Source organism: Balaenoptera musculus, chromosome 15 (assembly GCF_009873245.2).
Source record: "Balaenoptera musculus isolate JJ_BM4_2016_0621 chromosome 15, mBalMus1.pri.v3, whole genome shotgun sequence".
Taxonomy (NCBI): Eukaryota; Metazoa; Chordata; class Mammalia; order Artiodactyla; family Balaenopteridae; genus Balaenoptera; species Balaenoptera musculus.
In genome coordinates, this window is record NC_045799.1 from 16,669,013 (window position 1) to 16,696,559 (window position 27,547).

Consider the following 27,547-nt stretch of genomic DNA (forward strand, 5'->3'; position numbering starts at 1 on the left):
CAGAAGTGGGATTGCTGGATCATATAATTCTATTTTTAATTTTTTGAGGAACCGCCATACTGTTTCCCATAGTGGCTGCACCATTTTACCTTTCCACCAATAGTGCACAAGGGTTCCAATTTCTCCACATCTTTGCCAACACTTGTTATTTTTGTTTGGGTTTTACACTTAACGATTCTTTGTCTATCCATGAAATAGAATAAAAAACAGCTTAATTTTAAATGGAATTTTCCTATTTTTAAAGCAAAAACATGGCAAAGAAGTATGGTTAATATTGAGTTAGCCTGCACTATGTGTCTGGCACTTAACATGCATTAACTCAGTTAATCATCACAACAACTCCATGATGAAGAAAGAGATGAAGTGACCACCTTAAGGCAACACAGTTAAGTGGTGAAGAGGGATTTAAGCCCGGGATTTCAGAGCCCATGCTCCTAACTACCTCACTACATTTCTTCTTTATGGATATTTCTTACCTCAGCTGCAGTAAATTTTTCCCTTGGCCCCGCTGTAATCCACAGTTTCACCCCAGTTAGCTTCTCAGATGTAATTTCATCTTTTAAGCTAGAAATATGATTTTAAAAGCAAGTGTTAGATCCATTATTTAAACCAATTTATGAGCTATTTTAGCGTCTAGACTGTATGGAATCAGAGGCTACAGAGGCACAGAAATGAAGGGATTTAGAGGTACCTGGTCCAGCCTCTCTCCCAAAGTGAGAATCCCCTCTAATAGGTCTGCCCCAGAGTCATCAGCCTGTGCTCAAGCACTACCTATAAGCCAAGGTGTCCAAATTAAACCACACTAGAGCGTAAAGAAGTCCTCCAACTACTAATTCAATCAGCTCTACCATTAGCTTGTATGATTACATATCCTTTACCTATTAAGAAAAACCACACACACACACACACACACACACACACACGGATATTTTCATTTTTCCTTTCCCTAAACTGAAGTCCTGACCAAGTTAAAATATGGAGAAAGCCTCTAACCTCTTAAAAACTTACATATGTATAACTGGAATAATTACTTGATTTGTGATTTGGGGGACCACTTAATATTATGCTAATTGCCAATTTTTGAAAGATATGTTTTAATAATAATTTATTTCTGAACGACCTTTAAATGGAACTCCTCCCACCTAAACAATCTATTTTACGTAAGAAAATAAAGACTTTTCAGTGTTATCAGCAGGCTGTTATCATCACTTAGAAGGGAAAACAATTCACTCGGTCACCTCTGAATCTTCCAATTACTCCGAAGTCTTTTCTGCATGGATTTATAGCCATTGCTGGTGGTAAATACTTCCTTTTTGTATGCATTGAAAAGAATGGTGCTCCGAAGCTCTTTCTCCATGGTCACCTTATGGAAAAAAGAAGGGATCAGAAAAAAGGGAAACAATAAACAATATTCCAAAAGAAAGACCCTAAAAGGAACCAATAGTCTACTTCTTATAATTCATTAAGAAAAGGTGGGCTTCCCTGGTGGCGCAGTGGTTAAGAATCCGCCTGCCAATGCAGGGGACACGGGTTCAAGCCCTGGTGTGGGAAGATCCCACATGCCGCGGAGCAACTAAGCCAGTGCGCCACAACTACTGAGCCTGTGCTCTAGAGCCCACGAGCCACAACTACTGAAGCCCGCGCGCCTAGAGCCTGTGCTCCACAACAAGAGAAGCCACCTCAATGAGAAGCCCGCGCAACTCAACGAAGAGTAGCCCCCACTCAGTGCAACTAGGAAAGCCCGCGCACAGCAACGAAGACCCCAACGCAGCCAAAAAATAAAACAAACACACAAATTAATTAAATAAATCTATTTTTAAAAAGGTGCACAGCTGCAACTTAGCTACAATTTCCCTACAATTCAAAGGCTGAAAGTGAAATGAATAATCACGGCTGCAGGAAACCCAAGGCAACCCTGGGTTTCCCATCAGCCACTTCCATGGCCCTGCCTGCCATCACACCATGTTTCCAACCTGACTCCTCACTGCTAACTACTGTTAAATGTGGGGTATAGTTTTTCTAATTCTTTTTATACATATGGTAACTTATAGTTTTATTTACTAAACAGGACCATATGCACTATTCTGCAACACACTTTTTTCACCTAACCTGTATCTTTCACATCTTTCCATGTCACTATATATGGATCTACCACTTTTCTTTTTTAAACTGCTGCACAGCATTCCATTTTATGGATGTACTGAAATTTACGTAACCACTCATATACTGATTGACATGTTTTTTTCCCAAAATTTTTGCTAGTAAAAGAATACTACAAACATCATCTCTGAACATGATTTTTCGTGCACTTTGCATATCTATAGAATTCCTACCTGTTGAATGGCTAAGTAAATTATTTCCAAATTGCCCTCCAAAAAATTGTACTTTTACTTCCACTAATGCTAATACATTTCTGTTTCCACGCAATCCTATTTTTAATTTTTTTAATCTTTGCTAATAAGATAGGCAAAAAAAATCCTTATTATTTTAATTTGCACTTTGAAATTAGTGAGATGGCCATCTTTCACTGTTTATATTGGCCACTTGTATTTCTTCTGATTTTCTTGTTCATATACTCTGCTATTGGGTTTAAAATTTTTCTAATTGATCATTAAATAAATACTTCCATAAGTTTATTTGTCTTTAGACTTAGCTGCTGGTAGTTTTTTTTGGTTTAGTTTGCTTGAATTTTGCAGGCCACACAGAAAGTTTTAAATTTTATAGAGTTGAAAGCATTAATCTTTTCCTTTCTGGCTTCTGGATTGCGTGACATATTTAGAAGAGTTTTTACCATGCTAAGATTATAAATACATCCAACAATGCTTTCTCCTAGTACTTTTATGATGTCAAAATTTTTAAGACTTAAATTTTAGTCCATTTGGACTTTATTTTGGTGCTTTAATTTTGTTATTGTTTTAATTACTAGCAAGCTGCCTGACACCAATCCATCCTTTCTATGCTAATTTAAAATACCACCTTGCCTATATAATAAATCCCTAAAAACTGAATTTTATTATGAATTCTATATATTCTATCTGCCTGTAAGTTCCTGCCCAGTTCCATACTATTTTAATTACTACAGCTTTATAATATGTATGTTATAATACTTGGTGGTGCTGATACGAGCTAATCTCTCTTATTACTCTTAAGTTTTAGAATTTTTCTCGTTAGTCCCACATACTTATTTTTTAAGTTGAACTTTAAAATCATTTTGTCAGGTTAAAAAAAAAATTCCCCCATGATCCCACCACAGCTATCTTTTCATGTTCCATTCCATCCATGCCCATGCTTATTTTCACAGTGTACATACAACATTGTATTCTGCTTTCTGATTAGGTTAGTGGTTGCGTGGTTATGCCATAATAAACTCAATCTTCATGAGCATCTTTTCAATTTTTTGCCATCGTAGACCCTACGGAAATGTACATATTTCTGCTTCTGCCATTAATTATTTTTGCCGTAGGACAGATTCCTAAGAGCAGGATTCCTAGAAAAAGGGACTAGGATGTCACGTTATGGTTTCTTGTCCAGTGCTCTTTCATACTCAGCAGGATGACTAAACATCTCCCAGCCAAAGGCGAGTTAGATTCGAGCCCGGTCTGAGGTCCGGGATCCGGGCCTATATCTGCGCCCCTCCTTTTACTTTACCCTAGAGGACCTCGATTTTCTCTAAGACGGGCCCAGCGGCCTCGAGGACAGTCCGGCGAGGCCCTCGCCAATTCCCAACGCCTCGGCCGGCCCACCACGGTCGGAGTCCGTCTTACCTGAGGCCCAGTGACCACCATCTTCACCTGACACCGCCCAGCATCCCGCGGCCAGGTATCCAAGGCCGCTTAGCAACTGCGGAGGCGAAGCTGCGCGCTGGAAGGGCGTGGACCCGGGCGTAGATCTACCTCCGGAGCGACGTGATGACGAGAGGACGGAAGAGGCCGATTTACCTAGCTAGCGAGGAGGAAGAAGTATGGGTGGGGGCAGGGGGCGGGACTAATGTGGGACTGTACCATTATTTTAGATGAGGGGTAAATCCAAATAGAATGTGGATTAACTTTAGGCCAAAGATAAACTCATTTCATTTTCTCCTTTAATACCCAGTCTCATTAAAGTCTGATAAAAATGATAGGCCCCAAGGGCCCAAACTTCGCCCCACCCTGAGGGAGGAGACTAGTGGAGGTTTCCGGCGGAGAGTGCGGAAGGCACAGACTTGATCCCAAGGGCGCAGGCGCAGAGCGGTGGCCCGACGCGGGGCGGAGCTTTGCGGCTGCGGCCGTGTGCCGGTGTAGCCCTGTTGAGAACGTGGGACTCTAGGCCCGGCGCGCTTTATAGGAGGGTTTCAGCGCCCTGGGAGGCCGGGGAGGACCTCCAGGAGGAGGGTGGGCAGGTTTAGTGGTGAGGGTGGGAATATGAGATAGTTCTTTCTGTTTGATTAGCCCCGCATCTCTGAGCGCAACAGTGCCACGCCCAGGATGTGGCGGTGAACCAGCCTCTGGGTATCCCCTGGCGGCGAGTTAGACCTGACCAGATTCTACCAAAAAATAAAAATATAAACTGTTTTAAGGGAGCTGTGAGAGGCCGAAGCTGGGCAGACAGGGGTCCCCGTTGAGCAGAAAAGTGAGAGAAGAATGGTTCATTAAGGCAAGGGTTGGGGAAGGGCATTTGGGCAGAAGGAACTGCTTATGCGGAAGAGCCATCGCCAAGTACGGTTTGCCCTACTGTCGCCGTGAAAATGAGAAACCAGACGCCGGTAACCACAAACAGGCAGCCCTTCTCCCCAGGGGAGGGCTCAGTGCCTGCCCTGAGGGAGCGTGGACGTGTGTGCAATGCAGCTGTCTCGCCGGCTCAAACCGATGAGAGCAGAGACTTTAGAATTTTTGTTACAGTCTTCAGCGGGTACAGAGTAGTCGGAGTTTTAGGGTCTTAAAACACACTACTCCTGTTGCTTTTTCACAACTACTGTGACTGCAAAGTGAAAAAGTGAGGAAGAAGGTGATTGTGATTTCTCTTCCTGAGGATGCTGTCTTTTGGTACCAAATTGGGTGAATACAGTTTGCAGTCAGTCTTTGCCAGAAGACCAAAAAAGTAGCTGCCCAGAGCACTTCTTCCACTATTGGAGGTTGTAGACGGAGCAGGGGCCTTAGAATCAGCTGCCACCAAGTTCAGTTCCTGGCTGTGCCTTGTACCATCTGGGTGGCCTTGGGCAAGTTGCTTACTATCTCTGAGTGAAAGTTTCTTACCTGTAAAGTAAAGTTAATAATTTCTAAATGCTGGCTTATTGTGAGGATTGTAGATAATGCATATGCAGCTAAGAATGTGCTCAATAAACCGAGGTGTGAACATATCTGTTCTGATATTGAACAGATCAATTCAAGATTCATAATTTTTCATTTTTATTTTCTATCCTGGTGAAAATTTCGTGATTTTACAGTCTTAGAGCAGATAGAACCATTACGTGTTTCACAACCCGTAGCAGGTTGTATACTTTGACAATACTATCACATTTCTGACAACTACGCTCTGTTGCTTTTTGCTTTGGGAAGTTGGGGGGATTTTGGTCTCTCCCTCATCACAGTTCACATTTGTCTATTAGCAGACGCTATTAAGATGGAAATCAAATCATAGTGTTTCTCTCAGAATTCACAGCACATATCAAAGGATAATAGTAGCTCTTCTTGACTCAGCTTTTTTTTTTTTTTTTTTTAATTTTATTTATTTATTTATGGCTGTGTTGGGTCTTCGTTTCTGTGCAAGGGCTTTCTCTAGTTGCGGCGAGCGGGGGCCACTCTTCATTGCGGTGCGCGGGCCTCTCACTATTGCAGCCTCTCTTGTTGCGGAGCACAGGCTCCAGACGCGCAGGCTCAGTAATTGTGGCTCATGGGCCCAGTTGCTCCGCGGCATGTGGGATCTTCCCAGACCAGGGCTCGAACCCGTGTCCCCTGCATTGGCAGGCAGATGCTCAACCACTGAGTCACCAGGGAAGCCCCTTGACTCAGCTTTGATCCCCAGTAGGCCAGTGTCAGTGTCATTGGTGTGTTTTCCATGGTCTTCCAGCTTCATCCCCCATAATTCCTGGGGCGGGGGCTGGGTAAACAAAAAGGTAAAGCAAAGAGTCGGACTGAGTTAAGAGGAAAAGGCAGTAAAATCACCAGCACACACTGATGTTAAGAAAGTTCTCTTGTTCACAAATCAGAAAGCTAATAAGACCACCATGAAGTAGGTGATGAACCACAAGCTTGTGAAAAAGACTTTTGTTGCACTGAAATAAGGCAGCAAGATCCATCAGGCAAGTGCAGGGTGTCCTGGACTCACGGGGTGTTATATGCTCACATTCTGTCCAATCAGAATTGCTTTTAGAAATGGCTAATCACCAGGACTGTACCAGCCCCAGCCTGGGCTCCCTATGGCCCTAGACCTGCCAAACATACAGAGGCATGTGAGGTAGAGCACAGCATGAACTTGGCAGCCAGGCTCAGACGATGAGCGTCCAATTGAATGCCTCCTCTTCAAGACCCTGTTTCCCATAACCCAGCTTGGCTCTCCTTAGAGATTTTGAAAGTCATTCTGCTTGGATCTAACAGAATGAGAGGCAGACCAGCACAAAGGTTACCTGTGAGAGCCCCGGAGTCAGCTTATATGGCTCCAAGTCCCAGCTCTGGCCCTTATTAGCTATGTGACCTCCAGGCAAGGTACAACTTCTCTGACTCTGTTTCTTCATTGGTAAAAAGGGGATAGTTCCTACCTTGGGGTTGTTTTGATGAAAACTGAGACTTGAAAAAGTCTAGCACAGAAACTGGTTCAGCATAGGCAGATGTTCTCAAGATGACTTTGACCAGTTAAGCAAAAAAGGAGTGGTTAACAGGATCAGAATCTCTCAAAATCATTGGGAAAACTAGAGAATAAGACTCAAGGATTCCCAGGAATGACAGGAATGATGCTGCAGCACTGATCTGATGAGGAAACTGATGCTGCCAATAAGTACCAATTGCTATATCGTTGCCACTTCTACACCAGGAACTCAGTTTTGTGGGTGTTGTTACCGCAGCTACCACATGAAAGAGAGCTCCCAGTTCCTTCCTTGAGTCAAAAATCTGGCACAGGTGCATCCTGAGGCCACATGCCTGGCCCGAGCCGCAGGGGGGGCTGGGAAAGTTAGTATCTAGTATTTTGAGCTACTGTAAGTGGAGGTAGTTATTGCCTCTCATTATGGCTCATAAAACAGGAGATTCCCTGAATATAGGAAGAGGTTCAGATGCCAGGCAGACAAACCTAACAAATGTGCAATCCACCCACCCAAAGAAAGACATCATCGACATAGAAAAATAAGAGGGTGTTGGGTGATACCCTATAGGCTTGTTACATCTCCGTCATTTTACACGTTGAGATCAAAATCCAAACACCAAGAGACCCTCTGGTAAAGAGGTGCTGGTTGCCTACCCAACACTTTCCCCTTCTCTCTTAGTGTTGGAACCCCTGTGTTATTGTGGGGAGTAATGTGCCCGGTTAATCAGACATATATCCCAACCTCCATTACAGGTAGGGTGGATGGCTACTGAGATGCAAGCAGAAGTCATTGGGTGGGGCTGCTGGGGAAGCTCTATAAAGGTGCCCTTTTGCCATTTCCTCCTTTTTCCCTGCCCAGCACACAGAAGCAGTGGTTAGAGCTCCAGCACCATCTTATGATAATATAATAATCCTAATAGTAGAAGCCACTTGCCAAGGACGGCAGAGCAGAAATACAGAAAGCCTCTGATGACCTGTCATACCAGCCCTGGACCACCTAACATCACCCTTATTTTATGGGCTGGGAAAAAAAAAATCTTATTTAAGCTATTGTTACTCTGGGTCTCTGTGACTAGCAGCTGAAGGTAATTCTTACAGATACAAGCTGGCTTCAGTGGTTTCACAGGTGCTTCTCTTCTAGCAATCTAAGACGGCATCATCCTCCGGTGCATAGGAAAATCCCAGGAAGGCACTTGAGGCCCCAGAACTGCTGGCCATAGTGTCGGGAGTGCAGCCAATGGACTTTGACACAGCTTCTTGGGTGAACTCTGGGTCAAAGTGTTTCAAGTCAGCAGGTCCTGCCTGTGAATATAAGCCAATGATAAGAAGGGAACACTGGGGTCAGAGCTGCCAAAGGAGCCCACAGCCATGAGAGAGACGTTAGTGATGCCCTCTGAGTGCCCCAGGGGCATCCTTACTTAATTGTCACTTATCCATGCATTTACATTGGTCATTGTATTCCATGAGGTCCAATAACAATCTATCAATTCCTCCATCCCCCACCCCAGCACCCTACCTGCTCCACACCAACCCCCCAGACGCTGCTGGTAGGAAGTAGATTGTGACATGAATGCAGTATAAATCAAGGACATAAAACATGTGCACAACAGATACAGTACAGAGAACAAACTAGTGGTTCCCAGAGGGGAGAGGGGTGGGAGGAAGGGCAAAATAGGTGAAGGGGATTAAGAGGTACAAACTACTAGGTATAAAATAAATAAGTTACAAGGATATAATGGACAGCACAGGGAATATTGTAATATTTTATAATAACTTCGTATGGAGTATAATGTATAAAATTATCAAATTACTATGTTGTACACCTGAAACTAATATAATACTGTAAGTCAACTATATCTCAATAATAAATAAATAAATAAAAATACATTCACATTCTTTGACTTGGTAATTCCCCAATTGGAATCCATCTTAAGGAAATAATCACAACTGTGGGCATAGATATACACTTAAAGCTATTCATCAGTCCATTATGATAAAGAAAAAATGGTAATAACCTAAAGTTCACCATTAGGAATGTGGTAGAATAAATTATGTTGCCAACATAGGGCTGAAATATTATACAGTCACTTAAAATCATACTTATAATGTCTTATATGACTTAGTAAATAATGACATAGTTTTTAGCAAAAAGAAAGAGGGGAGAGATGATATTTATATATATGAAGTGTGACCTATGTAAAAAACATAGAAAAGACTTGAAGGAAACATGCCAGTGGTGCTTTCTCTTGGTAGCGAGATATAAGCTTTTTCTCCTTGATGCTTTAAACATCTGTTTTACACACTTTCTAGAAAGAGTACATGCCATTTTTATTATCAGGAAAAAGCTAACATAGAAAGAAAATCTTTACAGGGCTTCTCTCTGTCTGGGTGTGCTCCATGACACAGTGCTTTAAAAACTGTAAAGAGCTCTGCGACGAGGGTTATTGGTGCTAAAAGTAAAGAAGTGGCAGCCTGGCTCCTCACACAGAGCTCAACTGGCAGTCAGGACTTCTGGGCTCTAGACCCAATTCTGCCTCTAACTTATGGGGTGGCCTTGGACAACTCATTGAGCCTCTTGGACCCTTGGTTCTCCCATCTGTAGAAAGAGAGCGGGCTCAGATACCCTCCCCAGATACCCTCCAAGCTTCCATCAGCCCTGGGAATCCAGAATCTAGAATGTGAAGACCTCTTACCACATTTGGGTTGAAGGGTGGAGTCAGCCTCTTGTGGTACAAGTCGTCCCAGTTTATGGGGCTGAAGAATACATGGTTCTTTATCTCAAGCTGCAGGAAGAAGGTACTGATCAGAAGTAGCCCTTTCCATTGGCGTTCCCACCCCACCTCACATGCCTCGGAGCTCCAACTCTATTGGCAACTGGTTGTCAAGCCCTAAACTCTTCACTAGGAAGGTAACTTGCCGTTCTGGCTGGTTTCCTGGGACAAAGGATTGTCTGCAGTTAGACTTCTCCCCTTCGCCATTATCTCGAACTCCAGCCTTCTCCTCGTAGCAGTTGTTTATTCCACAGCTATTTACTGAGCACCTACTCTGTACCATACTAGGCTGTAGAGGTATGTCAACAAGACAGCAGAACCTGCTCTTGGGGGCCCCGGGGGATCTTGGGGACCCCCTGTCCCCCATTCTGCTTCAGTGCATCCTGACTCTTCCAGAATTCTAACCAGAGAAATAGAGCAAATCGACTCACTAAGGAAGATTTGGGAAATAAAGCCCCAAGAAAAGCTGCAGTTTCCCAAAGATCCAGAATTTAGGATTCAGCCCTGGGCGTGATTCACTTCTCTCCTAATCCAAACCAGTGGTGGCACGAACTTCCACCTGTTCCAGCAGGACCCTCTCTCTATCTGTGTTTCTCAAAGAATGATTCTCTGGCTCCATATCAAAACCCCCCGGGGGGTTGCTAAAAAGCCAGATCCAAACTATTTCCAGACGAACACCCAAGAAACTGGTAACACTCATTGCCCCCAAATTGAGAAAACTCAGTGGCTGGAGGGACTTTTTCTGAATATCCTTTGGATTTTGATCTATGGGAATGTATACCTTATTTTAAAAATCATACATATTTTTTAAGATGCAAATTTCCTCTGGGAAGGAGGGGACCTGTCTTCATGAAAGCCCTGTTCTTTAAGCTGTCCAGGGATGGGTAGGCAAATGCCCTAAATGTTGTTACACTTCACAGTATCTTGCATATAGGGCAGTTTGTACAAACACTTAAAAAGCACTACGTGGGCTTCCCTGGTGGCGCAGTGGTTAAGAATCTGCCTGCCAATGCAGGGGACACGGGTTCGAGCCCTGGTCTGGGAAGATCCCACGTGCCGCGGAGCAACTGAGCCCATGAGTCACAACTACTGAGCCTGCGCGTCTGGAGCCTGTGCTGCGCAACGGGAGAGGCTGCGACAGTGAGAGGCCCGCGCGCCGCGATGAAGAGTGGCCCCCGCTCGCCGCAACTAGAGAAAGCCCTAGCACAGAAACGAAGACCCAACACAGCCAAAAATAAATAAATTAATTAAAAAAAAAAAAAAGGAAAAAGCACTACGTGCCAGACACTAGCCTAAGTGTTTGTATATATTATTTAATCTTCATAAGAGCTCTGAACTGGGTGCTGTTATTACAGATGGGGAGACAGGCGCACAGAGAGAGGTTAGCCACGTGCCCAGGCTCCTGCACCTAGTAATTGGTAGAGGGGGGATCTGAACCCACGTAGTCTGTCTCACAATCCATGCATCTCAACTTCTACGCTAGAAGAGCAAACTTCTAGGGAGCATGCACAGTTGGGAAAAATTATGGACCATAAGATACAAAAAGGCCAAAAACCAACTGCCACTTCTGAGGTGCTGGGAGAAAAAGCAGGATATCGGGCATGAGCCCTGCACACAACACCACCAAGGGGGTGGGCAGATCACCTAAGCCACCCCTCCTGCCCAACCCACAGATCTGCCCCTACTCTCACCCCATTTAAGGAACGAGTCCACCCTCCTCAGAGAGCAAGCAAGGGCACCTGTTACTTTCTTTTGCCCCCTCGTGCTATATAGCACAAGTCCCAAGAAAGCCTTGCCTGAATTCCTGTCTGGCCTCTTATCGTTTTGTCATACTCTGTAATAATTTGTGTTTGTTTGTCTGCCTTCCCCTCATAAACTTAATAAGGGCAGAGGCCCAGTCTAACGAATCCCTAGCATTTAGCTCAATGCCTGGCACATAGTAGGTGCTCCATAAATACTGGTTGAATAAAAGTGTTCGAATGAAGGAAATAAGTATGCAGCAGCAGCTGTGAATCTCCAAATGTGTGAATTAGCAGTGCCTGGTTTTAGAAAACAGCTGGATGCATGTCACTGCTTCTGGGTTGCCTCTGCAGGAAGCTGAGAGCCCCACGAGGGGCCAGTGTTCCGCTGGCAGGTCACTTACAAAGTCTGTTTTGGAGCCCAGCCGCTGCCTCTGGTCCTTGTGAAGAAGGGCTTGCAGGAGGTCGCAGGCGGCCACTGTCAGGCCCCCAGGGATCCGTAGCGGCTGGCTCAGAATGTTCTCATACATCTGGGACACATCTTGGCTGTAGAAGGGCGGCTGGTGAGAGAGAGACGGGAGGATCATCCATGCTAAAGTGGGCACGGTTCTCAGGGACACTTGGAGCAAAGTGGGCAGCTGGAAGGCTTCAGCCAGACCTGTGTCTGTGCGATGGCTCACGTGGCAGATTGGAGCGAGACAGAGACCTAAGGGCATCCAGCACCGCGGACAGGCTGTTGGGAAGGCCGAGAAGTCTCTCCCTACCAGTGTGAGGCTTGTGGATCCCCCAGGTGCCTCCTCTATCCCATGTCCCTCAATCCAGCTTGTGCAACGACTTTGCACTTTGCAAAGTTAACAGTTTCCTGTCATTTCATCCCAGCCTCACAACCATCCTTTGAGACAGGTTGTAATTTTTCAGATGAGAAGAGCAGGCAGCCTAGGATTGGGTCCAGGGGCTGGTCCCACAACCTCCCAGCACTGTGACCTTTCTGGGTCTCAGTTTCCTTGTCAGGAGGCACCACAGGAGTAACATGTGAGACGGTATGTTGTAAAGTGCGGAACTGACTTTATTGAAAAAATATATCTAATCCTTGTATTCACTTTGGCAACATCTTTTTTCAGCTTGGAGAGGAGTGATGGCTCATTCAGTTCCTCAAGGAGCCTGAGGAGGCCACACAAGGGACAGATCCACCCCCATCTCTTCCAGAGTCCGCTACACCCCACTCACCAGGCCGTGCAGCATCTCGTAGAGAACGGCCCCCAAGGACCACCAGTCCACTGCCCGATCATAAGGCTCTTTACGAAGCACTTCTGGAGCCAGGTACTGTTGAGGGGAAATACATTTATCTGAAAGACACTCAGCCTCCGTCTCCCCATTTGTAAGCAAGGCACTTGGAGGAAAAGCTCAACAGCGGTTGATCCTGCTGTGTTATTTACTTGTCTGTGCATATGTTTATTCAGCATCCATTTGTCAAAGACCTGATTTGCGTGGGGCTCTTTGCCAGTGTGCTAGGGACATAGAGGAGATCAGGCAGGACTGCCCTGTACAGTTGTATGTGTTGTGCACCACACAAAAGTACCAGCCTAAGGGGTAAAGGGGGCTGCAAGCCTGGCTATGATCAACTTACCAAGCCATAACCCTAGTATAGGGGTGCATCTGACAACTGACATATATTTATTTATTTTAAAAATTTATTTATTTATTATTTATGGCCATGTTGGGTTTTTGTTGCTGTGCAGGCTTTCTCTAGCTGCAGTAAGTGGGGGCTACTCTTTGCTGCGGTGCGTGAGCTTCTCATTGCGGTGGCTTCTCCTGTTGTGGAGCACGGACTCTAGGTGCACGGGCTTCAGTAGTTGTGGCACGTGGGCTTAGTTGTTACGCGGCATGTGGGATCTTCCCGGACCAGGGCTCGAACCCATGTCCCCTGCATTGGCAGGTGGATTCTTAACCACTGTGCCACCAGGGAAGTCCCAACTGACATATATTTAAAGGGGAATTTTTTGGGCATTTTTCTGCCCAAAGTGGGTGCCTTTATCGAATTTGCTCAAAAGCATCCAATCAGTGTCTTGGGACTAGGAAAGCCCTGGGAATACTCATGGGGCAGTGGGAAGACTAACGGATAAAGTGTAAGTCAGTGTGGCACATGCTTGCACTGGAAATCTTAGTAACAGATGAATGGAAAGGAGTCAGGAAAGAGGAGGTGGCGCTTGAGTTCCTCCTGACAGCTGAATGTGTGCCTTGTATCTGTGCCTTGCGCAAGGAGAGAACCTGAGGCAGAGCTGTGCTTCCTGCCAAACCCGAGGGCTTGGTGGCCTCTTAGCCTGGTGTCTCTGCCACTGAGGGAAGGGGTCTCAGCAACAGACAAAGCCACTTCGGGAGACTGTGCGTATGGAGAGGGGCAGGGAATTACGCAGACCTGAGCCCTACTGGGTGTGTGGTCACAAGCAGGTCATTGAACCTCCTAGAACCTTGGTTTCCTCATCCACATAATGGGACTGCAGAATCCCTCCCTAGGGGCTGTGTTAAGGACACATGCTAACATACGTGTTACCCCTTGAACAATGGGAGCAACTGTGGTTACTCCTGTCTGTGCTCCCGGCACCATGGCAGTGGCTGAGTCATGGAAGAGACTTGTCAGGGCCACGTGTCTCCGACACCATCCAAGGTGCCGTATCCCCTGCTCCTCGCCCCAGCAGTGTCCAAGGAAGGGTCGGCTGGGCTTTTAGGCTTTGGGAGGCCAGTTCTGTCCGTGGACGCCCTGCCATACCCAAACACAGACAATAGCTCCTGCTTAGAGAGGCCGTCTGTCCATCAGCTCCCCTAAAACCAAACTGAGGAGACAGCTGAAATCTGAGACCCAGATTTTCAAGCGCATGGAGAAAAACAAAAGCTAAATTCCTGTCCCATGCCAGTTTGGGAGGACTTGCCAGCCCTTCACAGCCTCAGTCCCCCACCCCCAATCCAGACATCTGTCCAAGCAGCTGGGAAACCCTTTGGGCCCAAGGTCCAAGGAGTTTAAGGAGTTTAAGGAAAGGTTTTTAACCCCAAAGCTGCAGGGAGGCCTTGGCAGGACAGAGAGATGTATGTGAATTACTGCTGAGACTCACAAATTTTAACCCTCCAGGATCTTGGTGGCTGGAAGAAGGAGGTAGACCAGTGTCTTTACCCTTGCAAACCTCGATCTTAACTGTCAGGCCAGGGCCTCCTGTGGCACATGGACTTCACCCTGTAGGGCAGTGCTGTCCAATACAGTAGCCACTAGCCACGCATGGCTGCCGAACATTTGAAATGTGGCTGATCTGAGCTGAGAGGGACCATAAGTATAAAAGGCACACCAGGTCAAAGACTTAGTTAGAAAAAAAAGAATAAAATATTTCAACAATTTTATGTTGATTGTATGTTGACATGATACTATTTTGCCTGTGCTGGGTTAAATAAAATATATTACTAAAATTGATTTCTCCTCTTTCTTTTTTCTTTTTAAATGTGGTTGCTGGAAATTTTTAAATTGCATATATGGTTTGCATTTCTGTTTCTATTTCTATCGGACAGCACTGCTGCAGAGTTTCACCAGCCGGGTCCCAGCAGCCCCTAGAGCTGTTGCCCCCATGACACGGAGGAGGGAACCAAGGCTGAGTGTACAGCCAGCTCGGGGAAGTGCTTGGGTGGAAGAAGTGAGTCCCTCTGGTATAACCTGGTGGCCCTAATCAGGAGCTGTGGCCTCATCCACTCCCAGCCTTGCCCCTCCCAGGAGGTTTAGCTTACCTCGGGGGTGCCACAAAACGTGGACGTGGTCTCCTCGGGCTCTACACCTTCCTTGCAGAGGCCAAAATCCGTCAGCACCACGTGTCCCTATAGAGGAGGGAGGGCAGGGGTGGGAGGGTGGTCTGAGCCAAAGGTATACCCAGGTCTATCCCCAAAGCCTGGATGCCACATCTGGGGCAGCGACCGTGGGGTCTGATGTCCCTGGCAAAGGCACGGGCTGGCGGCTCCACTCAGAGACTCAGTGCTTCTAACCTGGATCCTAAGAGCAGCAGAGGGGCCAGGTGGGGAGATGGCATTGCACTGTCTATCCCCAGCTCATCACAAACTCAGATCAACAACCTACAACAGCAGCAGTTCCAGAATGTTCTCGCTGGAGGGGCGTAGTGGCAGCAGCCCCCTTAACAGAGGGCTGGGGACCCAGCAAGCACGCCTTGTGGCAGCTGAGCGAGAGGGTGGTTGGTAGAGCAGTGAGTGGATGCTGTGGGGCTCTGTCCAGATCCCCCCTTTAGGAGCTGTCCCGCCCATCCCCCCACGCTGGGCCATTGCCCTCATCCAAAGTCATGCCCCCTCTCAAGGGGCAATCCCCATCCAATGACTGGTCAATGTAGGGGCACAGATGCCCAGCCTCCTTGCCTCAGTTTGGAACAGTTCTGAAGAGCCATCCCAGCTCAGACCCACCCCACCCCTGTCAGATCAGCTGAGGAGGCCTCACTTGCAACCACAGGGCAGGTGAGCTTCTTCCTCTGCCCAGCCCTGCCTCCTCACCCCCTTAAACGTGGATCTCTTGAGAGCGTTCCCCAGGAGACTTCTGCACCCAGTGCTCCATCTCAGAGTCTATTTCCAGGGAACGCAGTCTATGACACGGAAGGACTACAAAATCCTCGAGCCTCCACAGGGCTCCACCCCTGCCCCCCACCCCGTATACACATACATGCACATGGATACGTAGCCACGTGTACACATAACGCACATGTGTGTACATATATGCAGGTACGTGTGTACACAGGCATAGGCACACATGCGCACACATACTTGAATGCGTCCCTAGCCACATGCACGCATGCACAATGTGTGCACACACACTCATGGGCACACAGCACACACGCGCACGCGCACACACACATACCCACCAACCTGGCAGTCCAAAAGAATGTTCTCTGGTTTCAGGTCCCTGCAGAAAATGAGAGAAAAGGGCGCTGTGATGTCACAGCTGCTTAGTGACGTGAGCTGGGGACCGGGGTCCTGCAAGAGGACTGTTCATGGAGACGCAGAGATGCACAGGGAGAGCCCGAGGAGGATGGGCGCTCAATCCCAGGAAGGAGGAGGCTTCCCCCTCGCTGGCGGGCCCTCCTCCTCAGACAGAGGACCAAGTTCACCAGGATTTCAGCAGGATCTGGGGGTCCATACAACGCCTGGCTGTTGGGGCAGAAGGGCCAGGCCTAGCTCTGAGCCACAGGCAGGCCTCACCTGTAAATGATGTTGAGGGAGTGCAGGTAGCCAATGGCGCTGGCCACCTCGGCGGCGTAAAACCGGGCCCGGGGCTCCAGGAACCGGCGCTCCCGCTGCAGGTGGAAGAAGAGCTGGAGGGGGAGGAGACATGTGAGTGGGTTCCTGGGGGGCTCCAGCTCCTCGAGTGTGGGGTGGGGGACAGCTGGCCAAGTGACCCACTCTCTAAGCTGCAATGTCCTCATACAAAGAAGGGCATGCTGGCCCCTGCCCCACAGAGCGGGCAAGGTGTCAGCAGGAAAGATGAATTAGCAGGGATGGAGCACCTACTGAGTTTCAGGCTCCAGCCAAATCCTTTCACGTCTCTAATCTCCTTTCATCTTCCTGACTACCTTCCAGGTATCAAGTAGGAGGCCAGTTTCACAGAAAAGGAAACTGGAAGAGTCAGAGCAGTCAGGTGACTTGCCCAAGGTCACGTACTGTAATTGGCAGAGATGTGATGTGAACCTGGGTGTGTCAAAGATGTGCTTTTCCTCCAACCCAGGTGATAAAATGATTATGATGGTCAAACTGAGCCTGGATTAGATCTGCTCCCGGGCCAGTTGCTTTGGTCCATTTGGCTGGCAAAGAAAGCCCTTTACCTCCACCAGGGAATTTAGGGATGCAGGACAAAAACTTCCCTCTTGGCATCAGGCTAAAGAGCATGAGGTCACACAGGTTAAATCTGGGGTCACTGAGAAGGGCCATCTTGTCATCTTGCTCAGAGAGGCAGAAGAGGGAGCCCAGCTTATCCCAGCTGTGCTTCTGGGTCACCAGGTGGCCTCAGATCATTCCCACAGGGACTGGTCACTCCCATGCAGTGGTCTTTGGTGTAAGATGGGGGCATTAGAAATACTGACCACAGAGCTCCTCTAACGTTGACTTTTCCCAGGTCCACTGAAGGGATTCTGGGCAGCTCTGCGTGGAAGTCAAGTAATGATAACGGCTGGGAGTTAGATAGACCCGCCTTCAAATCCTGACTCTGCCTGGCACAGGCTGAGCGGCCTTGAGCAAGTGAGTTAGCTGCCCAAGCCTCGGTTTTTTCAGCTGCAGAATGGGTCTGTTGTAAGGATGAGGGGAGATTGTTCCAGAACCTGGGGCACCATGAGCATGTGGGATGGAAAGCTCCTGCTGAGAGCCGGGCAGGGAAGGCGCCAGGTGGACCTATACCCACCTCTCCCCCGTTGACATAGTCCAGCACAAAGTAGAGTTTCTCCGGCGTCTGGAAGGAGTAGCGCAGGCCCACGAGGAAGGGGTGGCACATGTTCTTCAGGAGCACGCTGCGCTCCGCCATGATATGGCTCTGCTGCAGAGTCACACAGACGGGCCGTGTCACCGCCTACGCGCCCACCCCACCCAGGACCTTCTCGTGCCCCTGCTCAAACACCCACCGTGGCTCCTCACTGCCCTGAAAGCCAAGCCCAGGCTCCTTGCTTAGCTAGCATCCAGGACTCTGTGTGGTCCACCTCATCCCCGACCAGTCCACGTGGGTGCACCTCCAGCCCTGGATCCAAATGCCCCGCCCGCCTCCCTGGGACAGTAAGCAAAGCTATGTGAATACCGCATAAATGAGTCCCAAGGACAATCCTGCAGAGGGAAGAAGCTGAGCGCTATCCACATTCAGCCTTGATTGCTGTTCCCCTGCCAGGATGCCATTGTCAGACCATCAGAATCCTATCTTCAAGGCCAGCTGCAAGGCCACCTCCTTCATCTTTCTGAAGGACACCTGCCCTTCGATGTCCTTGTTAGCATTAATTCCCTCTCCTGAGTCCTCCAACTTGACATTCAGTTCTCTCTCAGGGCCCGCTCTGTCCTTCTCATGGCGTTGGTGTTAAGAGACTCAAGTCAGGGCTTCCCTGGTGGCGCAGTGGTTAAGAACCCGCCTGCCAGTGCAAGGGACACGGGTTCGAGCCCTGGTCCGCGAAGATCCCACATGCCGCAGAGCAACTAAGCCCGTGCGCCACAACTACTGAGCCTGAGCTCTAGAGCCCGCAAGCCACAACTACTGAGCCCACGTGCCACAACTACTGAAGCCTGCATGCCTAGAGCCCGTGCTCCACAACAAGAGAAGCCACGACAATGAGAAGCCTGCTCACCGTAACTAAAGAAAGCCCACGCGCAGCAACGAAGACCCAATACAGCCAAAAATAAATAAACAAATAAATAAATTAATTAAAAAAAAAAAAAGAGCCCTTCTCTTAAAAAAAAAAAAAAAATAGAGACTCAAGTCAGCAGAAGTATCTAGAACTCCCAGATGGCTGGAGCTTGAAGGGCCTTTGGAGAGCCTGAAGTGTGACCCCCACGTTGCACAGATGGGGAGGCTGGCACCTGACAGAGCAGAGGACTGGTCCACCATGGAGCCCTGAATCTTTAGGGGAAGGCAAAGGGCCGGGCCGGGTCCCCTGCAGGCCCTTGGGGTAAGGCGGCTAGCCTGCCTTCCTGGGGAAGGGTCAGCATCCTGGGCACCACCCGGCCCCCCTGCTGGGCCACCTCTGTGCCCAGAGTTGGGACCCATCTTTGGAAGCCACCTGAGGCTGGGGGCGGGGGGCCGTCAAGAAGCAGAGAGGAGATGCCTGGGTCCAAGCCCTGGTACCTCTTTCTTCTTTAAGATGGACTTTTTCTGTAGCACCTTCACTGCGTAGAACATCCCGTCGGACTTGTGCTTGGCCAGTAGGACCTGAGCAGAAAGACGAATGCAGAACCCGTGGGTGACTACTCCTCCCGGCTTTGTATTTCTTGGTGGCAGCGCAGGCCTCCAGCCCCTGCCCTGCGCCCATGATTCTGCAGGTTGTAAGCTCCCTCTCTGCATGTGCAAGTAACAGCAGGGGGCAGAAGAGGCCGGAGAAGGGGAGACCCAGGCCTTCCATGCTCACGGGTCACTCACCTTCCCGTAGTTTCCTTTGCCAATGACTTTGAGGAAGTCGAAGTCGGTGGGCCGGGCACTGGGGGACGAGGGAGGAACACGGGTCAGCATTTGCAAGCTTGGGAAACTTGATGCTTTAGTTCAAATCAGAGCTTCTTTTTAACTTTGAAGCTGGAGAAGGCAGGGAGCTTTCTAAGAACGCCATGTTCTCCCAGCCAAGAGGGTCTTATATAAGACTGGCCCCTGCCCCTGGGGATCTCACAATCAAGTAAAAGCAGACAAGGTCGGGAGAAAACCAGACGCAACAGCATAGAAGGCAAAGGAATCTGACCTCCAAAGACTGAGAAGGGCCTGGAGGGTGGGGAGCTGCTAGTAATGCAGACTTTGGGGGGATACTTCAGCCACAGGGCTCATCATGGGCAGAGGCTGGGGAATTAGTGGGAGATGAAGCTAGGGGCCGGTCCTAGGCCCAGATGGCAGAGGATCTTGACGCTGGACCAGAGAATTGGATTATATTCCCAAGGTTAGGGGGGAGCCAGGTATGAGGGGAGCCAGGGAGGAAAGTTATATGAGAGATGAGAACTCACTTTGGGTTGGCCGAAGGCCCCAGGTTGATATTCCCATTGGCCCTTGGGGGCTAAAGACATTTAAAGAAAGAAGTGATTAAAATCAGAGGGTCCCTACTCCTTGGCCCCCTCTCTTTCCCCTGGTCCAAGCCCTGCTCCTTTTCCAATATCTCTACTAAGCTTCTTCCCTCCCTCCCTTCCTCCCTTCCTTCTTTTCATCCACCTGCCAACCCACCCACCATCTCACCTGCTTCACACAACAGCCTTGGGAGGCTGCTGGCCGTTGTACCAAATGTGAGCGTGAGGAAACTGAAGCCCAGAGAAGAGCCATCCAAGGACTTCCAGGATACCCCACTGGCATGAGAACGCAGGTGTCCTCAGGTCCAATCCCATGATTTTCCACCCCATTTACTTCTTGAAACCCTTGCCCAAGTCTCTTCTCTCTTTACCCTGCAAACGGCCCAGTTCTGTGGGCTCACAGTGATCCCTGTGGGCACCCCCAGTCCTGGGACCGCCCACCGGCTGACTGGGACTTCCAGGGATTTCCTCAGCCTTGGGAAGAAGTGAGCCCCCCTCTGGTGGTGGGTGGGGGAACCAAGACCCACTCACCTGCAGACTGGGGGTCCCAGCCAGGCTAGAGTCCATCTTGTAACAGTGATCAGGTGGGCTCTGGGGACACAAGGAGAAGCAGGATGAGAGAGCTGATGTTGGAGAATTAGTGTCACCTGTCTGGGGCCTTAGGCACCGCTGCCCTCTCCACCCTTCCCCAACCCAGACACCTGCCCGAGGCCAGTAACCCCTGCGTGGGACAATAAATGATATCCCCTGGACCCAGCCTCTCCCATCAAACGTCTCAGGAGGGAGAGAGGGAGGATGGTCAGGGGTGGCCCCTCCTAGGCTGAGTCTTTTCAAGGTTTGAGGACAGCCAGGGCAGCAAGATCCTTGTGAGTCAGGGCAACTCTGGATATCTGGGATGGCCAAGGCTGGAAGGACTCTTGCAGAGCATGAAGTCTGAACCCTTCCCCCCATTTCACTGGGGGGGAGTCTGAGGCCCAGAAAGGGACTTGCCTAGGGTCCCACAGCTTGTGAGGGGCAGGCTGGGCTCCCGCAGATCCCATACAGGCATGTTGCAACCCTGGATCCCTGTGGACAGCCCCGGGCTGGGCTCTGTGCTGACTATTATCTCTCTGCCACAGAGACTTCCGCCTAATGTCCCTGGAAGGGCAGCTGCCCTGGGGACCCTGGGCCAGAGCCATGGACAGACCCACTGACCTATGTTTCTTTGAGATGAAACAGTGGAGAGTGTGACCAACGGTCTATGTGGCCAGGAGCATATGTCTTCCCTGCCCCCAGCCTGCAGGGTGGAGGAGGCCGGTATGTCCAGGCCCTGGCTCAGCGTGCCCAGGACCCCATAGCCCTATCCCTGCTTGGAAGATCAAGGCCAAGAACCGAGATCTCACCTGGGAACCCAGTTGCTCGTGCGGGCTGCTGGGCACTGTACATCACAGGACCACAGCTTTGGCCTACTGTGGGACATGGGCTGCAGTAGAGACCACCCGTCTTTACAAAGGGATCCCTGGAGCAATCACCCCCTGGCCTTCCTGGGAGCTGAGAAAGTGACCACAGGGGAAGCGAGGGAATGGCCCAGCCCTGTGAAGCCCTGAGAGAGTGAGCCACAGAACTGCCCAGGTAGGGAGTGCGGCCTGGCTTCAGCCAGGGCCCCGTGCCTGTGCTCCCGCAGGCAGCCCACACGCCCCCCTGGCCTGGCCCTGACAGCCCCTCTGCCAGGCCCCGGCCTCCCCAGCCCCACGTACCTGCGCAGCCTGAGGAGAGGCCGCTGGGAGAACCAGTGGTTGGAGCCGGAGGATGGGCAGCGGACAAGAGAGCCTCTCTCTGTTCTCCCAACAAGGGCCGAAGTGTCTGTGCCTGGCGCCGGCCCGGCCCCGGCACCCAGCTCGGAACTCCCAGCCGCAGCAAGGGGGCTGTTGATGTCACGTGGGAGCCAGCGGGGCTTAAGAAGGGACCGAAGACCTCTGTTCCCTCGGGGACATCGCCTCCCCCTGGGGGGTGTGCGTGGAATGTGGTGAGCGACAGCTGCCGGAGAGCCCGGGTGACGCTGGGGCTTGTTAGAATGCGTGTGAGCGTGTGGGGCAAGGAGTGTGTGTGCAGGTGTTTCGTGCAGAAATGTGTGTCCGTGTGTCTGTCTGTCTGGTGTATCAGTGTGTCCCTGTATGTCAGGGTATTTGTGCATCAGTGTGACCACGTTTGTATAATTTTGTCGGTGTGTCTGTACATCTGTGACTCTCTGTTCTCACTGTGTGGAGATGTGCTTCAATGAGTCTCTGTGTAGTGTAGTGTGTGGACATGGCAGTGTGTACCTCTATATATGTTAACGTGCTGTGTTTATGTGTGTAAGTGTGAGTCTGTGTGATACCTGTGTGTGACAGTCGTCATTGTGAGTCTGTGTTCATATCGGTGTATATCAGTAAATTGTGTGTGTGTGTTGTATGTGTGTGTGTGTGTGTGTGTGTGTGTGTGTAGGGGGCCTGTCTGTGAGGAGACATGTTCCCCCGGGCCTACCAAGGCCTGGTGCAGACCATCTAGGGCTGAAGATGAGGTTCCAGAGACCTCACCGTGGCAGCCGAGAGCCCTTTGCCTCCCAAGAACCTTCAGGTGTTTCAGCGCCTGGGTGTCTGGTTCAGTCAGCGTGGCCTTGGTCTTTGCTGAACACCTGGCCCTTTGGGCCTTTCCCTGCCGGCCCTCCGGGGCTCTGGCTGCTGTCTCCAGGGCAGGGCTGGTTGGCTGTGTAAGAGCCAGGAAGCAGGGTCCCGGTGGCACCCTGGTGCATGAAGGCCTTGCTGCCTGGTGCGATAATCAGGTACTCATAGGGTCCCTTCCTCTCTCTCACAGAGGTTATATGGGGTGTTCTGGGGAATGAAGCAGTTGACAGGGCCTGACACAGCTCCTGCCCTTCTGGAACTTTCTGTGTGGTTACCACATGCCACACCCAGACCTCTGTAGTTCACCACAGGGTGGATATCTGTGCAGCTGGGGCCGAGGGGGTTGGTCAGGGAGGGACCTAAGCCCAGTGGCCTTGGGGGTTCTCTGTGGGCTCCGAAGTGGGGGTGTCATACAAGGAAAACCCAAGAACTGTATCAGAGCTCTCCATTTTTTAAGAACAGAAATGTTGAACCAATACACAGATGGACAGGATATCATGTTGGCAAAACAAATGCCCAGAACGAGGACATTTCTTTTCAATGACAAGACACTGATGCAGCCTTCATTTAGGAGCACTGCTTAGAACAGGAAAACAATAATGAAAATAATAATAACCTCAGTGTCCCACCGTAGGGCGCTTCAGAATACCCGCCGGCTGTAATAGCTCCCTCTCTGGAACTTACATCCCTCTTGAGAGACTGCCCCACTGCTATGTTCCCTTCTCAGTTAAAGTCCTTGAAAGAGTTGTCTGGACTTAGTCCCCTCTCCTCCTCCTTTTCTCTCTTGAACCCATTCCAAAGAGGCTGTCATCCCAACATGCCTCCAAAAGAGTGGACCAATGACCTCCTGTGCCAGAGCCAGCGATGGATTCTTTGTCCTCGTCTAAGTCAGTGTCTCTGAGGACATAACCTGCTTTTCACAGCTGGCTTGAGGATCTCCCGGTTTCCCTCCTGTCTCGTGGATTGCTCCTTCTTCAGATCTTCCACTGGATTCCCCTCTTTTTTACCCTGAAACACTGGCCCGGCCTCTATCTATACTTGTTCCCCAGTTGACCACAGCCAGTTTAATGGTTTTAAGTGTCGACTAAACGCCACAATTTCCAAACTCATCTCTCTAGTTCTGCTTCTCTCCTGACTCTGGCTTCTCCGACACTTCACTAGTTAGATGCCTAGAGGCGCTTCACTCTTAACGTGTCCAGAACGAAAGTCTTGACCTTGATTCCTTCCACTCTGCCCCAGACTGCTCCTCCCTCTGACATCCATCTCAGTAATGGTACTACCACCTACTCAAAAGTTCAAGCCACCAACTCGGAATTCATTCTAGAAACTCTGCACCCTCATCCCTCCTCCATTCCACCGTGAAATCCCATTAGACTCCACCTTCAAAATATATCCAGAAACTACTGCAACCTGTCCTGAGCCACCATCATCACTTGCGTGGATTATTGCCCTAGCATCCCTACTGTGTCCCTATTTCTTTTTTTTTTTTTATTAATTTTTATTGGAGTAGAGTTGCTTTACAATGTTGGGTTTGTTTCTGCTCTACAGCAAAGTGAATCAGTTATATGTATACATATATCCCCTCCTTTTTGGATTTCCTTCCCATTCAGGTCAGCACAGATCATTGAGTAGAGTTCCCTGTGCTATACAGTAGGTTCTCATTACTTATCTATTTTATACATAGTAGTGTATATATGTCAATCCCAATCTCCCATTTCATCCCACCCTTCTCTTCCCTCCTTGTTATCCATAAGTTTGTTCTCTACATTTGTAATTCTGTTTCTGCTTTGCCAATAAGTTCATCTGTACTATTTTTCTAGATTCCACATATAAGCGATATTACACAATGTTTGTTTTTCTCTTTCGGACTTACTTCACTCTGTATGACACTCTCTAGGTCCATCCACATCTCTGCAAATGACACTATATCGTTCCTTTTTATGGCTGAGTAATATTCCATTGTATATATGCCTGTGTCCCTATTTCTATCTTGAGCCTCTACAATCTTTCTTCACCAAAGCCAGAGTGACTCTTTAAAACTGGAAATCAGATCACGTGACTTTGTTGCTCAAAAACTCCATTGTTCTTCCCACCGCACTTAGGATTCAGATCCAAAGTCTTTACCACGGTCAACAAGATTCCACCTGAGCCGGCTCCCATCTCCATCTCCACCTAGGTCTCCAGGCCCTCCCTCTCACTACGCTAGAAACTTTTTGCTGTTCCTCAAACACACAGAGCGCCCTCTAGCCTCCTGTCCCTTGCACTTATGTTTCCATCTGCTTAGAATATTCTTCCCCCAGATGTCTGCATGGCTGGCTTCCACTAACATCACAGAGGTCTCTGCTCAAATGTCACCTCTCAGAGAGGACTTTTCTGATTGTGCATAACTGATTGTCCCGGTTTGTCTCGGACTTAGGGGTTTCCTGGGATGTGATACTTTCAGTGCTTAAACCAGTACAGTCCTGGGCAAACCAGGATGGTTGGCCACACTGCAATACAAGTCCCACCGGTTCCCCATCCACATTTTCTGCTTTATATTTTACTTTGTAACACATCACTCTCTGACACCTTATCCTGCAACTCTTTAATTGTTTATTTTCTGTCTTGAACTAGAACATCGGCTCTGCAAGGGCAAAGACTTTTCTTGTTCACTGTTGAATCTCCAGCATCTAGGTCAGAACCTGGAATACGGTTGGTGCTCAGTACCTATTTGACTAATGAATCAAGGGATGAACTGATAAGATAAATTATAGTACATACATAAAATGGAAAATTACCCAGCTAAAAAATGGTATACAAGGGCTTCCCTGGTGGTACAGTGGTTAAGAATCCTCCTGCCAATGCAGGGGACACAGGTTCGAGCCCTGGTCTGGGAAGATCCCACATGCTGTGGAGCAACTAAACCCGTGCGCCACAGCTACTGAGCCTGTACTCTAGAGCCTGCGAGCCACAACTACTGAAGCCCGTGCGCCTAGAGCCCATGCTCCGCAACAAGAGAAGCCACTGCAATGAGAAGCCTGCGCACCGCAATGAAGAGGAGCCCCTGCTCACTACAACTAGAGAAAGCCCGCGTGCAGCAACGAAAACCCAACACAGCCAAAAATAAATAAATAAAATAAATAAATTTAGTTTAAAAATGGTATACAAGCCTATGTGAATCAAAACAGGAACATACATGTGACACAAGGTCAAGGCAAAAAGCAGGTTTCCAAATGGTAGGTGACCAGGAATACCATCTTTGTAAAGAAAGTAAAGACATGCACATAACCACCAAAAAAACGGCTGGAGGGACATGACCCAAGGTGACAGTGGGTTAGGTTCTTTTTTATCTTTGTACCACTGTGTAAAAATTCTCGAAGTGTTGCTGTTCACTTAATACTTAGGTACTAAGTCCTGGTGGGAGCTTTGACATGCTTGCTGCCCCCAAACACACTCTCCCATCCCCTTGACTGTGACTCCCACACCTGAGCAAACTCTCAGCATCTTTCTCTCCTAGTACCACTGCCCTATGATTTTTCTGGCCAGAGGCTGAATGAACATCGATACTTTTTCCCCGACTCTTCAGACCTACAGAGACCCCTGCAAACTCCCGGGGGGGTGGGGTGGGTAGTCCAAGCTCCTCCGTGAACCCTCCAGCCTGTTCCTCCCCCTAACTTGCCCCAGCCTAGACTTGCATCCCTCTGCCCCATCACTACACTGACCTGCCCCCATCTCCCTGGACCTGCTGAATGCGGTGGGAGTGCGGGTGGTGTCACACAGCTCCCTCTTGTTGGAACACTCCCCTGACCAATCTGGTCTGCTCAGATAACCTTTGCATCTGTCCTCACTCGCCTTCTCCAGAAGCCCCGCCAGACCACCCCCAGTGCCATGAACCCTAGCTCCCTTCCTTGTGCCCACTTCTGTTATTACACTGTCTTCACTCTACTGTCATTTATTCCTTTACAAGCCTGCCTGCCCAGTGCCTAGCAATGACATACCAATGACAGTGCATACCAACTGGGCCTTATTCTGTTCCTGCAGTGCCATGGGTTAGGAACTATCATCATTGCTGTTTTAAAGAGGAGGAAACAGGCATGGAGAGGCAAAGTGACTTGACTGAGACATCTAGGTAGTAAATGATATAACTGGGTTTTGAACCCAGGCAGTCTGACTCCAAAGCCCATGGCCTGGAATTTCAGGAAGAAGTTAGGAATTTAGAAAAGAAAGGAATGAAGTTAGTGGGAAGGAAGTTAGGATTAAATGGGTTAGTTAGGAAGGAAGAAAATTAGGCAGCTGAGAAGGCAGAGAATTAGTTGAGAGGGAAGGAAGGAAAGGAGCAAAGAAGGGATGGAGGGGGACTTCCCCGGTGGTCCAGTGGTTAAGACTCCACGCTTCCACTGCAGGGGGTTTGGGTTCGATCTCTGATCGGGGAACTAAAGATCCCACAAAAAAAAAAAAAAGAAAAAAGAAGAAGAAGAAGGAAGGGAGGAGGGAAATGATAGAAAAAATGAAGGAAGGGAGTTAGCAAGGAGGGTGTTAGGAAGGAAAGGAAGTCAATAGGGTAGTTAGAAAGGAAATTAGCCAGGTAACTAGTTCCCCAGTTTGGTAGACCAACAGGCCGGCCGGCAGGTGCCCTGCTCACGGCTGAGCCGCTCACCTGAGAACGCTGGATCCCAGCTCAGGTCCTGGGCAGCAGCCCCGTGCCCAGCTCTGCCTTCCGGCCTCTCTGCATGGTCCCTCTGACCTGAAACCCAACCCTGACTTGCCGAACAACCTTCCTGGTCAGGAGCGACCTGTCACCCACTCGCTCAGGCTCCCAAACCAGCTGAAGTTCAACCTCCCAGCCCTGCTGGCTGGGAACCGGCTGCAGGGCTTTCCGGTTACT

The 27,547-nt window shown here is 49.1% G+C and overlaps 2 protein-coding genes across 7 annotated transcripts in view; both read right to left on the reverse strand.

The window, feature by feature from the left end:
- IFT52 (intraflagellar transport 52) overlaps positions 1-3,977 on the reverse strand; it is a 28,947-nt gene extending 24,970 nt beyond the window's left edge. For 3 of the 5 annotated variants that reach the window (XM_036826988.1, XM_036826986.1, XM_036826987.1), the window contains exons 1-3: positions 3,765-3,967; positions 1,239-1,363; positions 477-564 (exon numbers count right to left, since the gene is read on the reverse strand). Coding sequence is in view for 1 of the 5 variants with exons in the window: in XM_036826989.1 (XP_036682884.1) it covers positions 477-564; positions 1,239-1,363; positions 3,765-3,785 (234 nt within the window). In the remaining 4 variants the exon portion in view is untranslated. Of the gene's footprint in view, positions 1-476; positions 565-1,238; positions 1,364-3,764 lie in introns of all 5 variants that reach the window. The other 2 variants (XM_036826989.1, XM_036826985.1) reach the window with 2 other exon arrangements.
- A 2,000-nt stretch (positions 3,978-5,977) lies between these two features.
- SGK2 (serum/glucocorticoid regulated kinase 2) lies at positions 5,978-27,467 on the reverse strand. 2 transcript variants are annotated; one of them, XM_036827297.1, is made up of 15 exons: positions 27,320-27,467; positions 21,778-22,023; positions 20,573-20,632; positions 19,985-20,034; positions 19,419-19,476; positions 19,128-19,211; positions 17,709-17,840; positions 16,517-16,629; positions 16,184-16,220; positions 15,050-15,136; positions 12,512-12,607; positions 11,689-11,844; positions 9,468-9,557; positions 7,871-8,076; positions 5,978-6,075 (listed from the first exon to the last, which is right to left on the reverse strand). In XM_036827297.1, the coding sequence occupies exons 3-14, from the start codon at positions 20,606-20,608 to the stop codon at positions 7,912-7,914; spliced, it is 1,104 nt and encodes a 367-aa protein (XP_036683192.1). In that variant the 5' UTR covers positions 20,609-20,632; positions 21,778-22,023; positions 27,320-27,467; the 3' UTR covers positions 5,978-6,075; positions 7,871-7,911. The 2 variants fall into 2 exon arrangements, with proteins under 2 accessions (XP_036683192.1, XP_036683191.1); XM_036827296.1 differs by lacking the exons at positions 20,573-20,632; positions 21,778-22,023; positions 27,320-27,467 and adding an exon at positions 20,211-20,314.
- Positions 27,468-27,547: the final 80 nt, after the last annotated feature.